General features: G+C 46.4%; 1 protein-coding gene across 1 annotated transcript in view; it reads left to right on the top strand.

The window, feature by feature from the left end:
• The first annotated feature begins 1,721 nt into the window (after window positions 1-1,721).
• Window positions 1,722-20,461, top strand: part of ELK4 (ETS transcription factor ELK4) — a 28,111-nt gene continuing 9,371 nt past the window's right edge. Inside the window, exons 1-3 of the mRNA XM_089686363.1 lie at window positions 1,722-1,843; window positions 15,867-16,082; window positions 16,441-17,331. Coding sequence (XP_089542489.1) covers window positions 15,876-16,082; window positions 16,441-17,331 — 1,098 coding nt within the window. The 5' untranslated portion in view covers window positions 1,722-1,843; window positions 15,867-15,875. The remainder of the gene's footprint in view (window positions 1,844-15,866; window positions 16,083-16,440; window positions 17,332-20,461) is intronic.

Genomic DNA, 20,461 nt, shown 5'->3' with positions numbered 1-20,461 from the left:
GTATTTCCTCCAAGATCTGGACCAGAGCACCACTGAGCTCCTGGACAGTCTGAGGTGCAACCTGATAGCATCGGATGGACTGAAACATGATATCCCAGAGTTGTTATATTGGATTTAGGTCAGGTAAACGTGGTGGCCATTCAATGGCATCGATTCCTTCATCCTCCAGGTACATCTCGCCACATGAGGCTGGCAATTGTCGAGCACTAGGAGGAACCCAGGACCCACTGGACCAGCGAAGGGTCTGACAATTGGTTCAAGGATTTCATCCTGATACCTAATGGCAGTCAGGGTGCCATTGTCTAGCCTGTAAAGGTCTGTGTGTCCCTCCATGGATATGCCTCCCCAGACCATCACTGACCCACCACCAAAACAGCCATGCTGAACGATACAGGCAGCATAAAGTTCTCCACAGCTTCTCCAGACCCTTTCTCGTCTGTCACATGTGCTTAGGGTGAACCTGCTCTCATTTGTGAAAAGCACAGGGAGCCAGTGGTGGACCTGTAATATCTGATGTTCCATGGCAAATGCCAATCGAGCTTTATGGTGCCGGGCAGTGAGCACAGGGCCCATTAGAGGAAGTCGGGCCCTCAGGCCATCCTCATGAAGTCTGTTTCCGATTGATTGGTCAGAGACAGTCACACCAGTGGCCTGCTGGAGGTAATTTTGTAGGGCTCTGACAGTGCTCATCCTGTTCCTCCTTGCACAAAGGAGCAGATACCAGTCCTGCTGATGGATTAAGGACCTTCTACAGCCCTGTCCAGCTCTCCTAGAGTAACTGCCTGTCTCCTGGAATCTCCTCCATGCTCTTAAGCTTCTACTGGGAGACACAGCAAACCTTCTGGCAATGGCACATACTGATGTGCTATCCTGGAGGAGTTAAATTGCCTGTGCAACCTCTGTAAGGTCCAGGTATCGCTTCATGCTACCAATAATGACACTAGCCCTAGCCAAATACAAAACCAGCAAAAACCGTCAGAAAATATGAGTAGGGAAAAAAATGTCACTGTAAAACCATTCCTGTTTTGGGGGTTGTCTCAATGTTGCCCATCTAGTGCACCTGTTGTTAATTTTATTAACACCAAAGCAGCTTAAACTGATTAACAACCCCCTCTGCTACTTAACTGACCAGATTAATATCCCAGTAGTTTCTTTGACTTGATGCTAAACTCTGATTAAAAAGTGTTCCTTTAATTTTTTTAAATAGTGTATTACATGTTTAAGGTTTACAATTCTTCAAAATGAGTATTACTGTCCCCCTCCAAATAGCACTCAACTGTCTCTGCCCACCTCACCAGGGTCAGGGAAAAAGAAGTCCTCTATACAGGGGGCGGAATGACCCATTTGGAAACTCGGGCACTGCCCGAGGGTCCGGGGTCAGTAGGGGGCCCCATGAGATGCCCCTGGTACCTTTTTCATAGGCGTTTTTGAATTTGGGCAAGAACACAGGGGCCCCATGAGTTGTCGGTCCGCCCCTGCCTCTATACACAGTGCTCCCCTCATTCATAGGCAGAGCTGTCACTGTGTTCCGGTTTATACTTCGTCCTTGCTATGTTCCCTCGTATATAAAGCAATATTAGAGCTTTTCTTTAGTCTGGGGTGGAGAACACCCTTCAGAAGGATGCCTTTACGAAGTACAACACAGCCCACCGGACTTTTCCAACGTTACTCGTACAAGCTGCTCCGGAAGCGGAAGTGTTCTGTCAGGTCATGGCACTTCCGGGGTCAGAAGCGCTAAATGTTTTTGCCCAGGAGTGGTGTATGAGGGGTCCGGTGTGAGCTGTCAGGGAGGCCCATCTGGCAGGCGATCGGATGGCCGGAGAGGCCGAGTGAAGTGAGGCAGGTAAGTGGCTCTGTGTACGTAGTGGTGCTGACTTCTGCCACTGACGGAGACACAAGTTTCGCTGACAGCCCACAGTATCCTGCCTTATGGTTACTGAGGTTGTCGGCTTCCTTTCTGCTTGTCTCTACCTTCTGTCCTCACTGTATGCTGCTTTACCTAATGTCCTCTATAATGTGTGAGCTGACCGGGAGAAGGGCTCACTGGTGGCTGTGGAATGACAGTAGTCTGGGAACTTATTGATGGCTTTGTGACTGCTGTGAAACTTTCTGATCACTTCCTGTGTTGGTGACATCTGTTAGCATGTGGGCTGGGAGCAGCTGTCTATAGTAACCAGTCTAGCTTTAGCTTGTTCAGGTAAGCTTTCAAAATAAAAGCTAGAAGCCCATACTCAGCTGTGCCAGATTCTGGCTGCTCCAATCAAATTCCTCTCAATGTGTCTTAGGACTTGCACTTGCTTTTCTCTCTGAAGAGTGACCATTGTCAGCATTGCTCTTCAGAGGGCATTTAACAGGCATCATATCTCCTCCTCCCCACCTGTTTGCACCACCTAATGCCAGACTGCTGCATTGTGTGCGGTTGGGGTGGTACCTTGAATGGGTTGGTTTTGGCAGAGAGTAGTGCCCGCCAAGCATGGCAGGGGTATAATTCTTGCCATGAAGCAAAGCACTGTGGTGTATGTAAACCCCTGGCTTCTGCCCTCCCAGGCAAAGGGAGAGTTGTTGAATGGCAGAAAAATTGCAGCTCAACTGCAGCTGCAAGTGTAAACAAGCTCTTATGGTTGCTAGTGATGTGCTCACCTGAGCTGTCCTGCTGGGAAACTGTCAAAACTGACAGCCAGTGGTGGGTAGCAGAGGAATTTCCCACCCTGCAGTCCCACATATACACACCCCTTTCATTTGTGCTTAAAGTGGTTGTAAAGGCTGAAGGTTTTTTACCTTTACATTCTATGCATGAAGGTAAAAAGCCGTCTGTGTGCAGTAGTGCCCCCAGCCCCCCATAATACTTATCTGATCCATCGATGTGCACAACAGCCTCAACTGTCCTGGGTCTCTGCCTCCTCATTGGCTGAGACAGCAAGTCGGAGCCATTGGCTCCCGCTGCTGTCAATTACACCCAGTCAGCCAATGAGGAGTGGGTGTTGCTGCTCCGTGTGTTAATGAACATAGTTAGTCTGGCTGAAAAAAGACAAATGTCCATCTAGTTCAGGGGTGGGCAAACTGCGGCTCCCCAGCTGTTGCAGGACTACAAGTTCCATCATGCCTCTGCAAATCATAGCTGTAACTGTCAGTTTTGTAATGTTGCAATGCCTCATGGGAAATGTAGTTCCACAACAGCTGGAGAGCCGCAGTTTGCCCACCCCTGATCTAGTTCAACCATAAAAAAATGTAAAAAAGTTATAATCCTATGCCCACCATTAATCCAGAGGAAGGCAAAAAAAAAACCCAGCAAAGCATGATCCAGTTTGCCTTAGGGAATCAGGAAGGAAATTTTTCCTGTGCAGGAGCAATCGGATATTCTCTGGATCAACTTTACCTATAAATGTTAGTATCCAGTTATATTCTGTGTATCTAAGAAACAATCCAGGCCTTTTTTTAAAGCAATCCACTGAGCTGGCCAGAACCAACTCTTGAGGGAGTCTATTCCATTCCACATTTTCACAGCTCTTACTGTGAAGAAACCTTTCCATATTTTGAGATTAAATCTCTTTTCCTCCAGACGTAAAGAGTGCTCTGTGATGACCTCAGGGTGAATAGATCTACACCACGTTCACTATATGAACCACTGATGTATTTATACATGTTGATCATATCCCCCTTTAATTCAGTTCCTCTAATCTTTCCTCATAGCTGATTTCCTCCATGCCTCTCATCAGTTTGGTTGCCCTTCTCTGTACTTTCTCCAGTTCCCCAATGTTCTTTTTGTGAATTGGTGCCCAAAACTGAACTGCATATTCCAGATGAGGTATTACTAATGATTTGTACAGGGGTAAAATGATATCTCTCTCTGGAGTCTATACCTCTTTTAATACAAGAGAGGATTTTGATTGCTTTAGAAACCGCAGCTTGGCATTGCATGCCATTATTAAGCTTGTGATCTACCAGAACCCCCAGATCCTTCTCCACCATTGGTTCCTTGTATGTATGATGGATGAATATGCTTAGCCCCCAAGTGCAGAACCTTACATTTATCAACATTAAACCTCATTTGCCACATAGTTCCCATAGTTGACATATGAAGAAGCAGCTTGGGAACAGCCTGCTCGGGTGCCATTATAGCAAGCTGCTTGCTATGCGGGCACCCGACAGAAAGGAGGAGCCAGGAGCGCGGGCAGGGGACCCGAGAAGAGGAGGATCCAGGCTTCACTTTGCAAAACCACTACACACAGCAGGTAAGTATAACACGTTTGTTATTTTACTGCAAAAATTGAACCTTTTAATATCGCTTTAAATATATTAGAAAACACCTGTTGTAATTCCCTGATGTTGTGAGCGGTTAGTGAACTAGCTAATAGTGTCATCTTAGCACCCAAGCAAACATGTAGATAAAAGTAAGCCAGCAGCTTGATCTTCTGCAATACATTTTAGTTTATCAATCCAGATGTGGTATAAAATAATACAGGGCTTACGCGTTTTGGCGTGCAGCCGTATTCATAACATGGCTTCAACAAGATGACTGAATCAAACATGGATTAAGTGAGACACAATTTGGCACAGCTGAACAATGAGTGATAGTTTCAAGCGACCCAGGTTGATTTGGTTTTGACAGGGGAATAAAATGATTGCACAGGGTCAATCGTGGTGTTTTTTTCAACACTTTTGAATTACAATCGATCTACAAAGGTGCAAAAAACTTTTTGCCACTACAGCCGATGAATCAGTCGAAACTGTCATGATCTGTAGCTCATCACTCAACCATGTTTTTTTTTCTCATTTGGTCAATGTCTGATTCAATAATTTTGTCGAATCTGACATCAGTTGTTTACTTTAAGGGAACCATATGTTTCCACCAATAACCCAGGGACAAATATTTAAAGCCCACTGTGAGAATTACAATAAAACTACCCTGCAGTGGGCCCTGTCCACAATGCTCATTAATTGCTTCCTGCTCAGCCACTGTACATGTAGGTTCAGGTGGGACAAGTGCTGTTTTAGGAGGGTGTACTGGTACATCCTCCTTTTCTGGGTGCTTGTTATTATCAGATGGTCAGTCTTCATTGATTCCTGTCTGCTTTTTTATTACCTTACCTTTATGCATCATAATAAAGTTTAGGGACACGTACCCATACGGATGTCAGATTGAGAGTAGTGTCCATGCTGCTTCTGTGTCCCAATATACATCAGTGGTACTTCTTGTACAGGGATACATGGAACTCCTGTGCATCCCCATGCAGTTACACTTCCCTTGCACGGCATGCACAGTGATACACCCCGTGTGAATGAGGCCTAATAGTACAGCCAGTCACAAAGTCCCCGATCACCTCCACACCAGCTAGCAACAGCGTTCCTGGTCACTGCCACACCAGTGCAGGGTTGCCTCTGCCTGCCGCCTGTACTGACTCTGGCCTGTTTATTGATCACATTGCTGTCTACTGTCTGGACCAATCTTTTGCCCCCTCACCTCCTGCTTTAACTCTGTACAAGTAACCCCATTCATTTGAAAGGGTCACGATTGGCAGGAGTACAGGGATATAAATTCTTACACAGCTTCGAAACAAAGCATCACAGCCATGGTATGTACTAACCCTGGCCTGTTTGTTGATCACATTTCCTCCTGTTGCCTGGATCAATCCTTTGCCTGGTCACTGACCTTGTCTCTGCCTGCATCTGAACTGACCCATCTGCACATCCCACTGACTATGCTCCTGTGAGGCACCAATCCCAGCCATCCCTTGTGGACAACTGCACTCCTGGAACCACAGGAACTCTTTTGTTAACTGTTTGCGTGACATTCCCAGGGGCAGCCATGTACTAGTAGGCTGGACTAGGCTTGTTTGGTGTATAGGAATGAGGACTGCTATTGATAACGTTACACTAAGCTATATTCCTTGACCACATGTACAGACATTACAGTAGATTCATTATTATACAAGATTTATATAGCTCCAACAGCTTGCACAGCACTTTACAACAATTCAATACAAGAGGAATCGGGGGGGGGGGGGCGCTTCTCAGAGCTTACAGTCTAAAAGGGAGGGTTTAGAGCTTACAGTCTAAAAGGGAGGGTTAAGTGATACAAAAGGTAATAATTGTGGGGGATGAGCTGATGGAGAAAATAAATATACAGTTATTAGGTGGAGGCTGGATAGGCTTCTCTAAAGAGAAGGTTTTTTAGGGATTGCCTAAAAATGGACATTGGTTGATTTTTGTGATACATAGGATGCAAAGCATGTGGTATTCTCATACTTGGAGGGAGTAGCAGAATGTGATTTGTGATGTAAATCTAAGTATGCCTATGTTGTGTGTGAACAATCTTATAAAACTGACAACATTGTGTAAAAAAACAAAAAAAAACCTTTTCTTTCCACATTTTCCAAAAACTTGTGGCAAAAAAAATAATCTTCAGAAGATTTACCATGCCTCTTAAAAATTCTTTGGAGCGTTAGTGTTACTAAACCCACAACAGTAAAATCTGTCTGTATATGCAGTAAAATATGCTTGTTATACTCACTGTGGAACCTAAATGGTTAATCCTCTGCATTTTGTAAGAAGGCCGTTTTGATCCTGTCTTCTCTGATCATTTCCTTCTTCCAGTGTCTCCTAAATATCTCCTGATAAGACCTATCGTGTGGAGACACTCTGCACATACTCAGTTTGGTGTGTATTGCTAGAGAGTTTTTTTTTAGTGCATGTGATCAGCACTGTCTAGACAGATGTCAGGAGTTCTGCATCCTCCTAGAGCAGAAAGAAAACTCCTCCTACAAGCTGTAACCAGTGCTCTGCTGGACACTGATAGAAGTCACAAGACTGCGCAAACTGCTGATGAGAAAAGGTATTTAGCAGTTTATATTTACTAAAGTAATTGCATTTCCATGTAGTGTGTACTGTGGGAGATCAGATATAGTGAATGTAGGGTCCTAGGTTTAGTAACCATTTTTTAACCCTGTCCAAAATGTGGTCATGTTTGGGTGTTTCTACTGTTCTGGTGCTGCAGGGCCTCCAAAAATGTGAAAGGTAGTCAGGAAATTAGATGTGTAATTTATGCCTAGAAAAATCTGTAGGTGGTCCTTGAATTTCGTGCCCTTTTATGTGGTTCGGTTATGGAAAAGTCCCACACGTGGTATCCCCCCATACAAGGAAGGAGTAGCAGAATTTTGGGAGGGGGGGGGGGTAATTGTAAGTGTGCATCTGCTGTATGTGAAACATAACTTGTTAAAATGAAAAGCAAATTTTATTCAGTTTTTTCCATTTTCCAAAAATTGTGGGAAAAAATTACAACTTCAAAAAACTTACCATGCCTTTTAATAACATACCTTGGACTGTCTACTTTCCAAAAAGGGGTAATTTTGGGGCATTTGTACTGCCCTGGCATTTTAGGGCCTTAAGAAATGAGATAAGCAGTCAGAGGATCAGGACTGATCAATTTTCAAGCATACAACTATATACAATTCCAGAAACGTTGGGACGCTCTGTAAAGTCTAAATGAAAACGGATTGCAATGATTTGCAAATCTCATAAACCCGTATTTTATTCACAATGGAAAACAGAAAACATATCAAATGTTTGAACTGTGAAAATGTACCTTTTTAAGAAAAAAAAATAAGGTAATGTTGAAATTGATGGCAGCTAAATACGTCTCAACACTTTGTAAACTTCTGGAAACTGAGGAGACCAGTTACTGATGTGTTAGGAGAGGAAAGTTGTCCCATATTTGCCTGTTATAGGAGTCTAACTACTCAACAGTCCTGGGTCTTCTTTGTCGTATTTTTTTCATTTCAAGATGCCTCAGATATTTTCAGGCAGTCCACTTAAAGGATAAGTTCACCTTTTGGAAGATGTCACAGGTTCTACCCGTATTTAGGGTGGAATATGTAACATGTTTCAACTCCTTCCTCCTCTCCCCCTCGATTCCCACCTCCCTGTGAGAGCAGGCGGGTGAACCTCTCCCCTCACCCACCATCAGAATACAAAAACAGTGCAGCCACGTGGTGCTCCACCCACATGGCCGCATCATTCATTCACAGAGTTCTGTAAATGATCGAACTACAAATACCATCGGCCGTGGATGGCAGCATATGCTGTGACAGATTCTTAAAGAATTATCGCCAGTTGGCACATAAGCAAAAGGAAAAATTCAGAGTTGACTTACAGAGAGAAATTAGTGCTCAGATTGGGGAATTTTGTTCTGGGAAGATGTCATTAATATCACAGCTATCTACCCAGGGCTCCCTGGTTACTATAACAGCTTGTCGACCCGCTGAAGTACATATACTGCCGATGGGTGGCTTTTGCAGGCACTGTGAAGTATCTGTACATTGTGGCTTTTATCTGGGTCCGTGCACACATCCAGGAACCTGAGCTGTCAGCTGCAGGACCAGTTTGTCAGAGGGTCCTGGCCAATGATTTTCGCCCAGGACCTCGCTGATCACCTGCTGCCAATGAGAGATTGGCCTGTGACTGTATTTGTAAACGCAGGCAGCCGATCTAACTGTTCATTCTCTTCCTGTACCCTTTTCGGTCCAGTAAGAGGAGAGAACACCACACAGTGAGTAAAAGTGGCACACCTTGCACCATACTTTTAACCCCTTGATCACCCTCATTAACCCTTTGCTCCCCCCATCACCTAGCTAGTGCCATTTGTACAGTGTTTTTCACTGTAATACTGTCACTAGTGACATCAGATTGCATTGGGTTCAGCCCGGGAGTCAGCTAGCGTTATATTGACGACACACTATCACACTCACACTATAGGTTGCTGATCTCCACCATTGCTAGTATAGTGTATGTACGGATCAGAGTTGTACTAGTTTCCCCCTTTAGCAGAGTGTCCCTCAAAACCCAGAATTTGCACGATCAGCCTTGTTTGCTGCCTGCGCTTGCATTTAGCCCCTTCTTCTTCCCCCAACAAGTGCAGTGTCCAGTAGATCACTGTCACCTCTAAAATATTGCACATAAAACTGCAGTGTTAAAAAGATCAGGTCTGATCTGTGTTAAGACTAGCAGGTGAATTTTTTTTATTTATAGCGTTTCAAGCAGTCCCTGAAGGCCAGGAGCTCTTTTACCCATAAGTCGTACTTGTAAATTTAGTGCCCAAAATGTACAAAGAAAGGTACATGAGTAAAGAGGTCTACAGGATTCTGAGGATGATGGATGAGAGTGAAAGGGAAGCCTCATTGTCCGAATTGGGCTCAGAACACAAACCTGTAGAAAACAGTGGCACCCCAACAAGGAATTCGGACGATGGAGAAGAGGTCCAGGTAGCTGAAGTGCTAAGAATGCATGATTTGTCTGATATGCAGCAGGGTGCCAGTACTAGTGCTGCACTACCTTTTGGTGAGCTGGCAAGCACTAGTGGCCTAGTACACCCTGGTATTTTATATATCAGCACTAGTGATGTGGCAAGTTTCATAAGTAAAGTCTAAGCTGGTGAGGTGGCTAGCACTAGCAGCATCCCGCAACCACCAAGAATTTCGAACACAGACCCATAAAGCCCTTAGTGTCCTTTCAGATTTGCTTGCAAATCCTGATTGGCAGCCCACAGATTAGGCAGCATCCTTTATTCCCCCAATCACAGCCAAACCCGGAAACCAGGTGGATTTTAACAGTGGATTTTAACAACTCTCCTTTTTTTGAGCATTTTTTTCACGGAAGAGCTGTATCATTTGATTGGGGACCAAATCAATCTTTATGCTCACCAGTACATTGCGATCAACCCAAATTCAACTCATGGCAGGCAATTTGTGTGGAAACCTGTCTTGGTTTCTGAATTTAAAACGTTTTTGGGCCTAACCCTTAATATGGGCATTACAAAAAAGAATTGCAGTTATACATATGCCCATGTTCTCTGCTGCAATGGCCAGGAAATTTATATGAATTGATAATACACGCTGTCGTCCTCGGGGTGACCCAAATATGATTGGCTCTACAAAATTTGGCTACATCTAAACTACGCAAGCTACATCACTGTGAAATTTGCAGATGTATATACACCCCTACAAATTATCTGCGTAGACGAGTCCCTCATACGTTTCACTGGCTGCTTTGCATTTAAGCAATATCTCCCCAGCAAGCATGCCAGATCTGGGGTCAAAATGTATACGCGCTGTGAAAGGGCGACAGGCTATACATAAAGTTTTATGCAGGCAGTCCCAGGTACTTTTTTTTTTTTTTTTTTTTTAAGTCCAACTCCAGCCAAAAAAATAATTAAGTTTTTTGAATCGCATAGGGAAGGTTTGACACCTCTGTAATGTCTGTTTTTCTGTCCGTGCCCCTGTTTAGAAGATTTCATCTCACTTTTTGTCCCTGTGACAATTTTGATTTTGAACAATTTGGGTTGTCATGGAAACCAGGATTGGTGATAAAGCTTCAGTGGAGACACGTTTTTCCCCATGATAACTCTTACAGGAGTGAATTTCCCTTCCTAGGAGAAGTTTGCCTCTCACTTCCTGTTGTCTCCCTCGTATGTAACTCGGGGACTGCATGTACCGTATTTTCTGGCGTATAAGACGACTTTTTAACCCATGAAAATCTTCTCAAAAGTCGGAAATCGTCTTATACGCCGGTATACGGCATGCTGACACTTTGTGTCAGGGCGGCACTTTTTAGGGGGGCGGCGCGGTGCTGCCGCCACCCCCCCCTTCCAACGGAAGGGACAATAAGTACAGGGGCGGGCTGCTGTTTCTTACCTGGCTCTGGTCCCAGTCCAACGACGATCCAGTCCAGGAGGCGCGGCTGCTCCTTCATTCAGTTTGGCCGCTCGATGTTCGTGCGGCCGCTCGGCTCCGCCTCCTCACTGGTGATTGGGCGCCAGAACTGTAGCTCAGGAAAGGCACACAGGCAGCCAATCACCGGCGAGGAGGCGGAGCCGAGCGGTCCCACGAAAATTGAGTGAGGGAGAGGCCGTGCAGAGGTGCTGCTGCAACCACGTATGCTGGCTGCAGCAGCACCATGCTGGAACAGGGGTCAGCAAGTGTCATTGGTGTCAGTGGGAGTAATAGTGCCCCATCATTGGTGCCACTGACACCAACGATGGGCACTATTCCTCCCCCCCACTGACACCAACGATGGGCACTATTCCTCCCCCCCACTGACACCAACGATGGGGCGCTATTCCTCCCCCCCACTGACACCAACGACGGGGCGCTATTCCTCCCCCCCCACTGACACCAACGACGGGGCGCTATTCCTCCCCCCCCCACTGACACCAACGACGGGGCGCTATTCCTCCCCCCCCCACTGACACCAACGACGGGGCGCTATTCCTCCGCCCCACTGACACCAACGACGGGGCGCTATTCCTCCGCCCCACTGACACCAACGACGGGGCGCTATTCCTCCGCCCCACTGACACCAACGACGGGGCGCTATTCCTCCGCCCCACTGACACCAACGACGGGGCGCTATTCCTCCGCCCCACTGACACCAACGACGGGGCGCTATTCCTCCGCCCCACTGACACCAACGACGGGGCGCTATTCCTCCGCCCCACTGACACCAACGACGGGGCGCTATTCCTCCCCCCCACTGACACCAACGACGGGGCGCTATTCCTCCCCCCCACTGACACCAACGACGGGGCGCTATTCCTCCCCCCCACTGACACCAACGAAGGGGCGCTATTCCTCCCCCCCCCACTGACACCAACGACGGGGCGCTATTCCTCCCCCCCCCACTGACACCAACGACGGGGCGCTATTCCTCCCCCCCCCACTGACACCAACGACGGGGCGCTATTCCTCCCCCCCCCACTGACACCAACGACGGGGCGCTATTCCTCCCCCCCCCACTGACACCAACGACGGGGCGCTATTCCTCCCCCCCACTGACACCAACGACGGGGCGCTATTCCTCCGCCCCACTGACACCAACGACGGGGCGCTATTCCTCCGCCCCACTGACACCAACGACGGGGCGCTATTCCTCCGCCCCACTGACACCAACGACGGGGCGCTATTCCTCCGCCCCACTGACACCAACGACGGGGCGCTATTCCTCCGCCCCACTGACACCAACGACGGGGCGCTATTCCTCCGCCCCACTGACACCAACGACGGGGCGCTATTCCTCCGCCCCACTGACACCAACGACGGGGCGCTATTCCTCCGCCCCACTGACACCAACGACGGGGCGCTATTCCTCCGCCCCACTGACACCAACGACGGGGCGCTATTCCTCCGCCCCACTGACACCAACGACGGGGCGCTATTCCTCCGCCCCACTGACACCAACGACGGGGCGCTATTCCTCCGCCCCACTGACACCAACGACGGGGCGCTATTCCTCCGCCCCACTGACACCAACGACGGGGCGCTATTCCTCCGCCCCACTGACACCAACGACGGGGCGCTATTCCTCCGCCCCACTGACACCAACGACGGGGCGCTATTCCTCCGCCCCACTGACACCAACGACGGGGCGCTATTCCTCCGCCCCACTGACACCAACGACGGGGCGCTATTCCTCCGCCCCACTGACACCAACGACGGGGCGCTATTCCTCCGCCCCACTGACACCAACGACGGGGCGCTATTCCTCCGCCCCACTGACACCAACGACGGGGCGCTATTCCTCCGCCCCACTGACACCAACGACGGGGCGCTATTCCTCCGCCCCACTGACACCAACGACGGGGCGCTATTCCTCCGCCCCACTGACACCAACGACGGGGCGCTATTCCTCCGCCCCACTGACACCAACGACGGGGCGCTATTCCTCCGCCCCACTGACACCAACGACGGGGCGCTATTCCTCCGCCCCACTGACACCAACGACGGGGCGCTATTCCTCCGCCCCACTGACACCAACGACGGGGCGCTATTCCTCCGCCCCACTGACACCAACGACGGGGCGCTATTCCTCCGCCCCACTGACACCAACGACGGGGCGCTATTCCTCCGCCCCACTGACACCAACGACGGGGCGCTATTCCTCCGCCCCACTGACACCAACGACGGGGCGCTATTCCTCCGCCCCACTGACACCAACGACGGGGCGCTATTCCTCCGCCCCACTGACACCAACGACGGGGCGCTATTCCTCCGCCCCACTGACACCAACGACGGGGCGCTATTCCTCCGCCCCACTGACACCAACGACGGGGCGCTATTCCTCCGCCCCACTGACACCAACGACGGGGCGCTATTCCTCCGCCCCACTGACACCAACGACGGGGCGCTATTCCTCCGCCCCACTGACACCAACGACGGGGCGCTATTCCTCCGCCCCACTGACACCAACGACGGGGCGCTATTCCTCCGCCCCACTGACACCAACGACGGGGCGCTATTCCTCCGCCCCACTGACACCAACGACGGGGCGCTATTCCTCCGCCCCACTGACACCAACGACGGGGCGCTATTCCTCCGCCCCACTGACACCAACGACGGGGCGCTATTCCTCCGCCCCACTGACACCAACGACGGGGCGCTATTCCTCCGCCCCACTGACACCAACGACGGGGCGCTATTCCTCCGCCCCACTGACACCAACGACGGGGCGCTATTCCTCCGCCCCACTGACACCAACGACGGGGCGCTATTCCTCCGCCCCACTGACACCAACGACGGGGCGCTATTCCTCCGCCCCACTGACACCAACGACGGGGCGCTATTCCTCCGCCCCACTGACACCAACGACGGGGCGCTATTCCTCCGCCCCACTGACACCAACGACGGGGCGCTATTCCTCCGCCCCACTGACACCAACGACGGGGCGCTATTCCTCCGCCCCACTGACACCAACGACGGGGCGCTATTCCTCCGCCCCACTGACACCAACGACGGGGCGCTATTCCTCCGCCCCACTGACACCAACGACGGGGCGCTATTCCTCCGCCCCACTGACACCAACGACGGGGCGCTATTCCTCCGCCCCACTGACACCAACGACGGGGCGCTATTCCTCCGCCCCACTGACACCAACGACGGGGCGCTATTCCTCCGCCCCACTGACACCAACGACGGGGCGCTACTCCCCCCCCCCCCCCCCCCACTGACACCAACGACGGGGCGCTACTCCCCCCCCCCCCCCCACTGACACCAACGACGGGGCGCTACTCCCCCCCCCCCCCACTGACACCAACGACGGGGCGCTACTCCCCCCCCCCCCCCCCACTGACACCAACGACGGGGCGCTACTCCCCCCCCCCCCCCCACTGACACCAACGACGGGGCGCTACTCCCCCCCCCCCCCCACTGACACCAACGACGGGGCGCTACTCCCCCCCCACTGACACGCATCAGGTGGAGATAGGGTACAATTCTTTGGTTTGAATAAGTTTTGCCAAGGATTTTACACTATGGGAAGTTTTTTTTGTTCTCTGCACATGCCCATTACATGCTTGGCATCAATGATCCGTATGGAGTGGGTGAACGCTATCTGACCTATGTTTGGAGGCTGTGGAGTAAGTTGGGGTGGTTGCCATTTGATCATATTTGTGTCTTATTTGACCAATCTATAACACGATGGTCAAATTTATCTGGTAAGCCTCCCTTGAGCACTGAGTGGGATGACACGTGTTGTACTTGGATGTGTCTGATCACCTTATTAATTGAAGATATATATGACTGCACTTAAGGATATTTTACACTGAGTGGGGTGATATTTACTGCACTTGGACATATATGATCATCCTAGTGATTGAAGACATATGATTGTATTTAAGGACTTTGCACTGGGACTTATTTATTCATTTCACAGATTTAATAAAAAATTCCGTTTTCACTTTTACATTATGGAATACTGAGTGTAGATTATTTAGACAAATTAATTTAAACAACCTTAGTATCAGATTGCAACATAACAAAATTGAAAAAAGTGAAGGGGGTTTAGTGAATAGAGGTAATGCTTGGCCCTGTACCATGTGACCAATTATAGAGCTCACAGTAGTTCTGAATGGCTGCATCAATAGCAGCCATCTTTACTACTGGACATGTGATCACTGTAACTTGGTCACAGTGATTACATGGTACCAAGGTGGGCCTTACCACTCGGTACACAGGCGGACAGAGCTATCACGCAATTGTGCCAATGCGCACCCCTGGGGGCATGCAGAAGGAGCCAATCTGAGAGAATGATTGGGTACATCCTCTCAGAACAGTGCTTGTCCCACCTGGCCATTTATGTAAAGTGGCTAGCTGTTAAAGTAAACCTCTGCTGAAAGACATATGGAAACTACGATTGCTGACCTCCTATTGAAAATGCTAGTAGCTTGTCTATCTCTGGGTAAACAACTTTGATTCACTGACCAAGAACAAGCATGCAGAAAAGAATTTCAGAACTTCTAATCTACATATGGTTTTTAGGTTGGTAACTCAAAATTGTTCAAGCCATTTGTATAGCAAGACTGTAAGGCGACTAGCATATTATTTTGAAGATGTGTAAAATGACAGTCCCCATATTCTCATGGTCCTGGTTTCCCTTTTAAATGTAGAGAAGGATATATAAAAAAAACAAAACTTGCCTGTAAATAGGAAACATACAAGTTGTTCATTTTTCCCCATTCGATTTATATTTTAATTATTTACAATGCATTTTGAGCTATTCAGAATGTCTTTAAAAGAGGAGCAGTTGCTTATAACTGCTGGTCATATTTCATAAGCTTACAAAATTATCAAGAGAAGAATGCATTGTATTGGGGACTGCATTTTGATCTGTTGTCTTTTTGACGAATAAATTATATCTTTTGTCCTTCTGATTGTTTGATAAAAAACACTTGTACTTCTTAACTACATGTTTATAATGATCAGTTTTCCAAGTAACTTTTAGTATGTAGATAAATGCATTGACAAAATTGGGAAATTTTTTAAATTATGTCTGCTGTGTGCTGCTGAAAAAATTTTATTGAATTCTACTTTTTTTTTCTCTAGAGCTTAATAATGGATAGTGCGATTACTCTATGGCAGTTTTTGCTTCAGCTTCTTCAGGAACCTCACCACAGCAACCTTATTTGTTGGATTTCAAATGATGGGAAGTTTAAACTTCTTCAGGCTGAGGAAGTGGCCCGGCTGTGGGGTGTGCGCAAGAACAAGCCAAGTATGAACTATGACAAACTGAGCAGGGCACTCCGCTACTACTATGTAAAGGTAAAAAAATGCTTATCTAATTGTAAAGGGTTATGCTTTACAATTTGATGAATACTATATTTGCAGGTTGGTTGTGCTGCCCATGAAACTTTAGTTCATACTGAGAAAACTGTTGGGTCCAGGTCTTTAAACCATGGCCATTTTGTTATTATAGTGGACATTGGTCAGTGGTGTAGCTGCTTGTGCCCTGGAGAGACTAATTTCCTTTGGCATCTGTCTTTGTATAGTCACCCCTATTCAGAGAAAGGGTTGAAAATAAATATAGGCAGGTGTAGTCTCTATGAGAAAGCTAATGGTTTTTTTTGTGTTATTTTAATAATTTGAGGAATATGTTATTAACCATATTTCTTTTCTTCAGAATATTATCAAAAAGGTAAATGGACAAAAGTTTGTTTACAAGTTTGTCTCATACCCGGACATCCTTACTATGGATCCACTGGCCTTGGGTAGAGGAGAAGAAATGGATGGGAACCCAGCTGATGCTGCAAACACATGTGTTTTGCGAGATAAAGAAAACTGTAACAAGGATCGCCTACCATTTCCTCCTGCTAAATCGTCAGGGCGTAATGATTACATTCACTCTGGTCTGTACACATCGTTTACCCTTAACTCGCTGAATACAGCTGGTGTAAAGCTTTTCAGACCTACTGCAATGGAAAATCCAACAGAGAAGAAAGTGGCCTTAGAGCCACCCACATCAGTGATTAAGTTTGTGACAACACCAGCCAGAAATCTAGAGCCTGCATCTGTTGTCCCATCTGATCCTGCCCAACCCCCAGAACCTCGAAATAAACCTTCAGAGTCTCCTCCAGACATACCCATTAACTCTTGCCTTCCTCCTCCAACCACTTGTATCTCACCCATTCTGGTGCCTTCTGGAACATTATCACCTGCTTTGAATTCTAATCAGGACATGACCATCGATACAGATTTGGAATCTGTAACTTCACAGTCCCTTGATTTTCCAAGTGACGTAACTATGAATGTTCAGGAATCAAAACTGCATGTGCAGGAGGAAGAACCTGAGCCTCAAACTTATCCAGAGTCTGAAAATGATCCTGAAGCTGAAACTGAAACTGAGCATGAACCTGAACGCTATGTGCTGGATATGAAGACTGGAAAATCTAAAAAGCCTAAAGAGCTAGAGTTGACTCCCACATTGGTAATCACTACAAGTGATTCCAACCCCTTGGGTATTCTCAGCCCCTCACTACCCACAGCATCTCTTACACCAGCATTCTTCTCCCAGGTAATGACTATTTTAATCTGTCTTGGTTTTGAACTGACCCAAAACGCTGTGTGATTCCCATTAACATTTTAATTCCACAGTTCCTCAGTTCAATGACTAGCCCTTGTTGCTATGCATTGCATTACATTACAATGTCATAGCTTTTTGAAAAGAGTAGTCTGTTTTTGGTTTTGACACCTTTTTTAAGGTTTTTCTTTGGGATCTTAAGGCTGGCCTTATATGCCTGTCTTTTTTAATCAGCCAGAAGTCTAATTGAAAAAACTTGAACTGCTTCCCCCCCATCCACATAATTGATGTGAATGGAGGAAACTCCCATGCTGTGCCATTGTATTCTGACAGCGTGACTCCTCCGCTGTCATCATACACTGATCAGCAGCTGCAGCTAATTGTTTGCAAGCTGTAGATTGACAAAAACTTTTCCAATAATTCCATTCGACAGATATCAATAGCTAGCTCGACTGCTGTCCAGCAGGAACAGCCATAGATTAATAATAATAATAATAATAATTGCGATCCATCTATGGGCAGTTTAGGAGGATGCCTGTCCTCCTACATTCTTTAGTGTTTTGTCACACCCAGATTAATAATCTAATTTACTTGTCAAAGTTTCCTGTGTAGGTTTGTTTCCTAATTGTTTGGCTTATGTTCCTTCCAACCTCTGGCAAAAAATATGGAATCACCACTCTTGGAAAATGTTCATTCAATTGTTTAATTATGTAGAAAAAAAACTAATCACAGACATGCCTCAAAACTATTTTAATTTAACATTCCAACCTTCTGGCTGTAAGAAACACTTCAGAAAAAAAAAGAAAACTGGTCAGTTGCAACAGTTTTTTTTTTTTTTTTTTTTTAGATCAAGCAGAGGAAATAAATATGGATTCACTCAATTCTAAGGAAAATATTATGGATTCATGAAAAAAAAACACTACAGTACACCACTAGTACTGTAGTACAGTACACCACCGCCTCTGGCTTTTATAACAGCTTGAATTCTCTGAGGAATGGATTTAACTATCGACAAACAGTATTCTCCATCAATCCGGCTCCAACTTTCTATTATTGCAGTTGCCAGGTCAGCTTTGCAGGTAGTCTTGTCATTTGACCATTTTCTTTCATTTCCACCATAGATTTTCAGTTGGATTGAGGTCTGGACTATTTGCATGCCATGCCATTGACAGTCTATGTCTTTCTTGAAGGAAAGTTTTCACGGCTTTTGCCCTATGGCAAGATGCATTATCATCCTGAAAAATGAAGTCGTCGTCATCATGGCCAAACATCCTTTCAATTGATGGAATAAGAAAAGTGTCCAAAATCTCAATATAAACTTGTGCAGTTATTGAAGATTTAATGGACTGTCATCTCCCCCATACCTTTACCTGACATGCAACCCCTTATCATCAATGATTGTGGAAATTTGCATGTTTTCTTCAGGCAATCTTCTTTATACATTTCACTGTTACGACACAATACAAATGTTCCAGCATAATCGGCCTGCACAATGCAGATTTGTGATTCATTACTGAATATCACTTTCATCCAGTCATCCACAGTCCATGATTGCTTTTCTTTAGCCCGCTGTAGCCATGTGTGTTTTTTTTTTTTTTTTGTTTAGGTGTTAATGATGGCTTTCATTTTTTCCTTTCTGTATGTAAATCCCATTTCTTTTATGTGATGTCTTGCAGTTCAGTCACAGACATTGATTACAGTTGCTGCCCATTTGTTCCTAATTTTTGTTGTGCATTTTCTGTTTTCAAGGCATATTACTTTGTTTTCTATCTTGACGCGTTGATGACTTCCTTGGTCTGCCAGTACGCTTCCCTTTTACAACCTTCCCATTTGATTTTGTACTTGGTCCAGATTTTAGACACGGCAGACCGAGAACAATCAACATCTTTTGCAACATTCCGTGATGATTTACCTTCTTCAAGAAGTTTTAGAATCCTCTCATTTCTTTCAACTGACATCTCTCCTGTTGGAGCCATGATTCATGTCAATCAGCTTGGTGCAACAGCTAACCAAGGTGTACAAGCACTTTTTTTTTTTAAACTGCAAACTAATTAGCAGATCTGATGCAGTTGTTTGTTTAGAACTGCAAAGTACATGGCAATTCCATGATATTTTCCTCAGAATTGAGTGATTTCATTCTCCATTTTTTTTTCCTTTGCATGATCTGCAAAAACAGTTGACTACATTTTTCTTTCTTCTTCTTTTTTATTTTTTTAAGTGCTTCTTAAAGCCAGAAGGTTGGAGTGTTAAATTAAAATAGTTTTGAGGCATGTCTGTGATTGTTTGTTTTTTGTTTTTTTTTTTCTACACAATTAAACGATTGAATGAACATTTTCCAAGAGTCCATACTTGCCAGGGGTTGTATGTATGTAGGTGCTTTAATGATATTAGATAATGCACCTAATGGAATCCAACTTGCAGTACAATATGAAAGCTACCTCTACATCATAAATCCTGATTGTTTTGCTTCATTTTTGTGCTTGTAATGATATACTTCTTAATTTGTTTATGTTTATTGCGTATTTGAAGTCCAACTCAAGCATAAACTTATTTAGTGCCTCTTTTATGGCTTTAATCTTTTTATTGCTTATCGTAGCTTTCCTGGTGACAACTGCACCCTACACACACGCACACGCACACACACGACACTGAGAGATAGAATAGCAACAAAAAATTCAAAAGAAATGCATGTCTAACAAATTATGCACTGATTTGCATGTTCATGAGGGAAATAAGTATTTGATCCCCTTCACAAAACATGACTTGGTGGAAAATCCCTTGTTGGCAATCAGAGGTCAGACGTTTCCTAGAGTTGGCCACCAGGTTTGCACACATCGCAGGAGGGATTTTGGCCCACTCCTCTTGGCAGATCCTCTCCAAGTCATTAAGGTTTGGCTGACATTTGGCAACTCGAACTTTCAGCTTCCTCCACAGATTTTCAATCGGATTAAGGTCTTGAGACTGGCTAGGCCTGTCCAGGACTTTAATGTGCTTCTTCTTGAGCCACTTCTTTGTTGCCTTGGCCGTGTGTTTTGAGTCATTGTCATGCTGGAACACCCATCCATGACCCATTTTCAATGCGCTGGCTGAGGGAAGAAGGTCCTCACCCAAGATTTGACGGTAC

The sequence above is a fragment of the Staurois parvus genome, unplaced genomic scaffold (genome assembly GCF_062004578.1).
Source record: "Staurois parvus isolate SC_StPar_1 unplaced genomic scaffold, SC_StPar_1.0 ptg000395l, whole genome shotgun sequence".
In the NCBI taxonomy this organism is placed as follows: Eukaryota; Metazoa; Chordata; class Amphibia; order Anura; family Ranidae; genus Staurois; species Staurois parvus.
The sequence above is the reverse complement of the archived record's forward strand: the minus strand, read 5'-3'. Positions and strand labels throughout refer to the sequence as shown.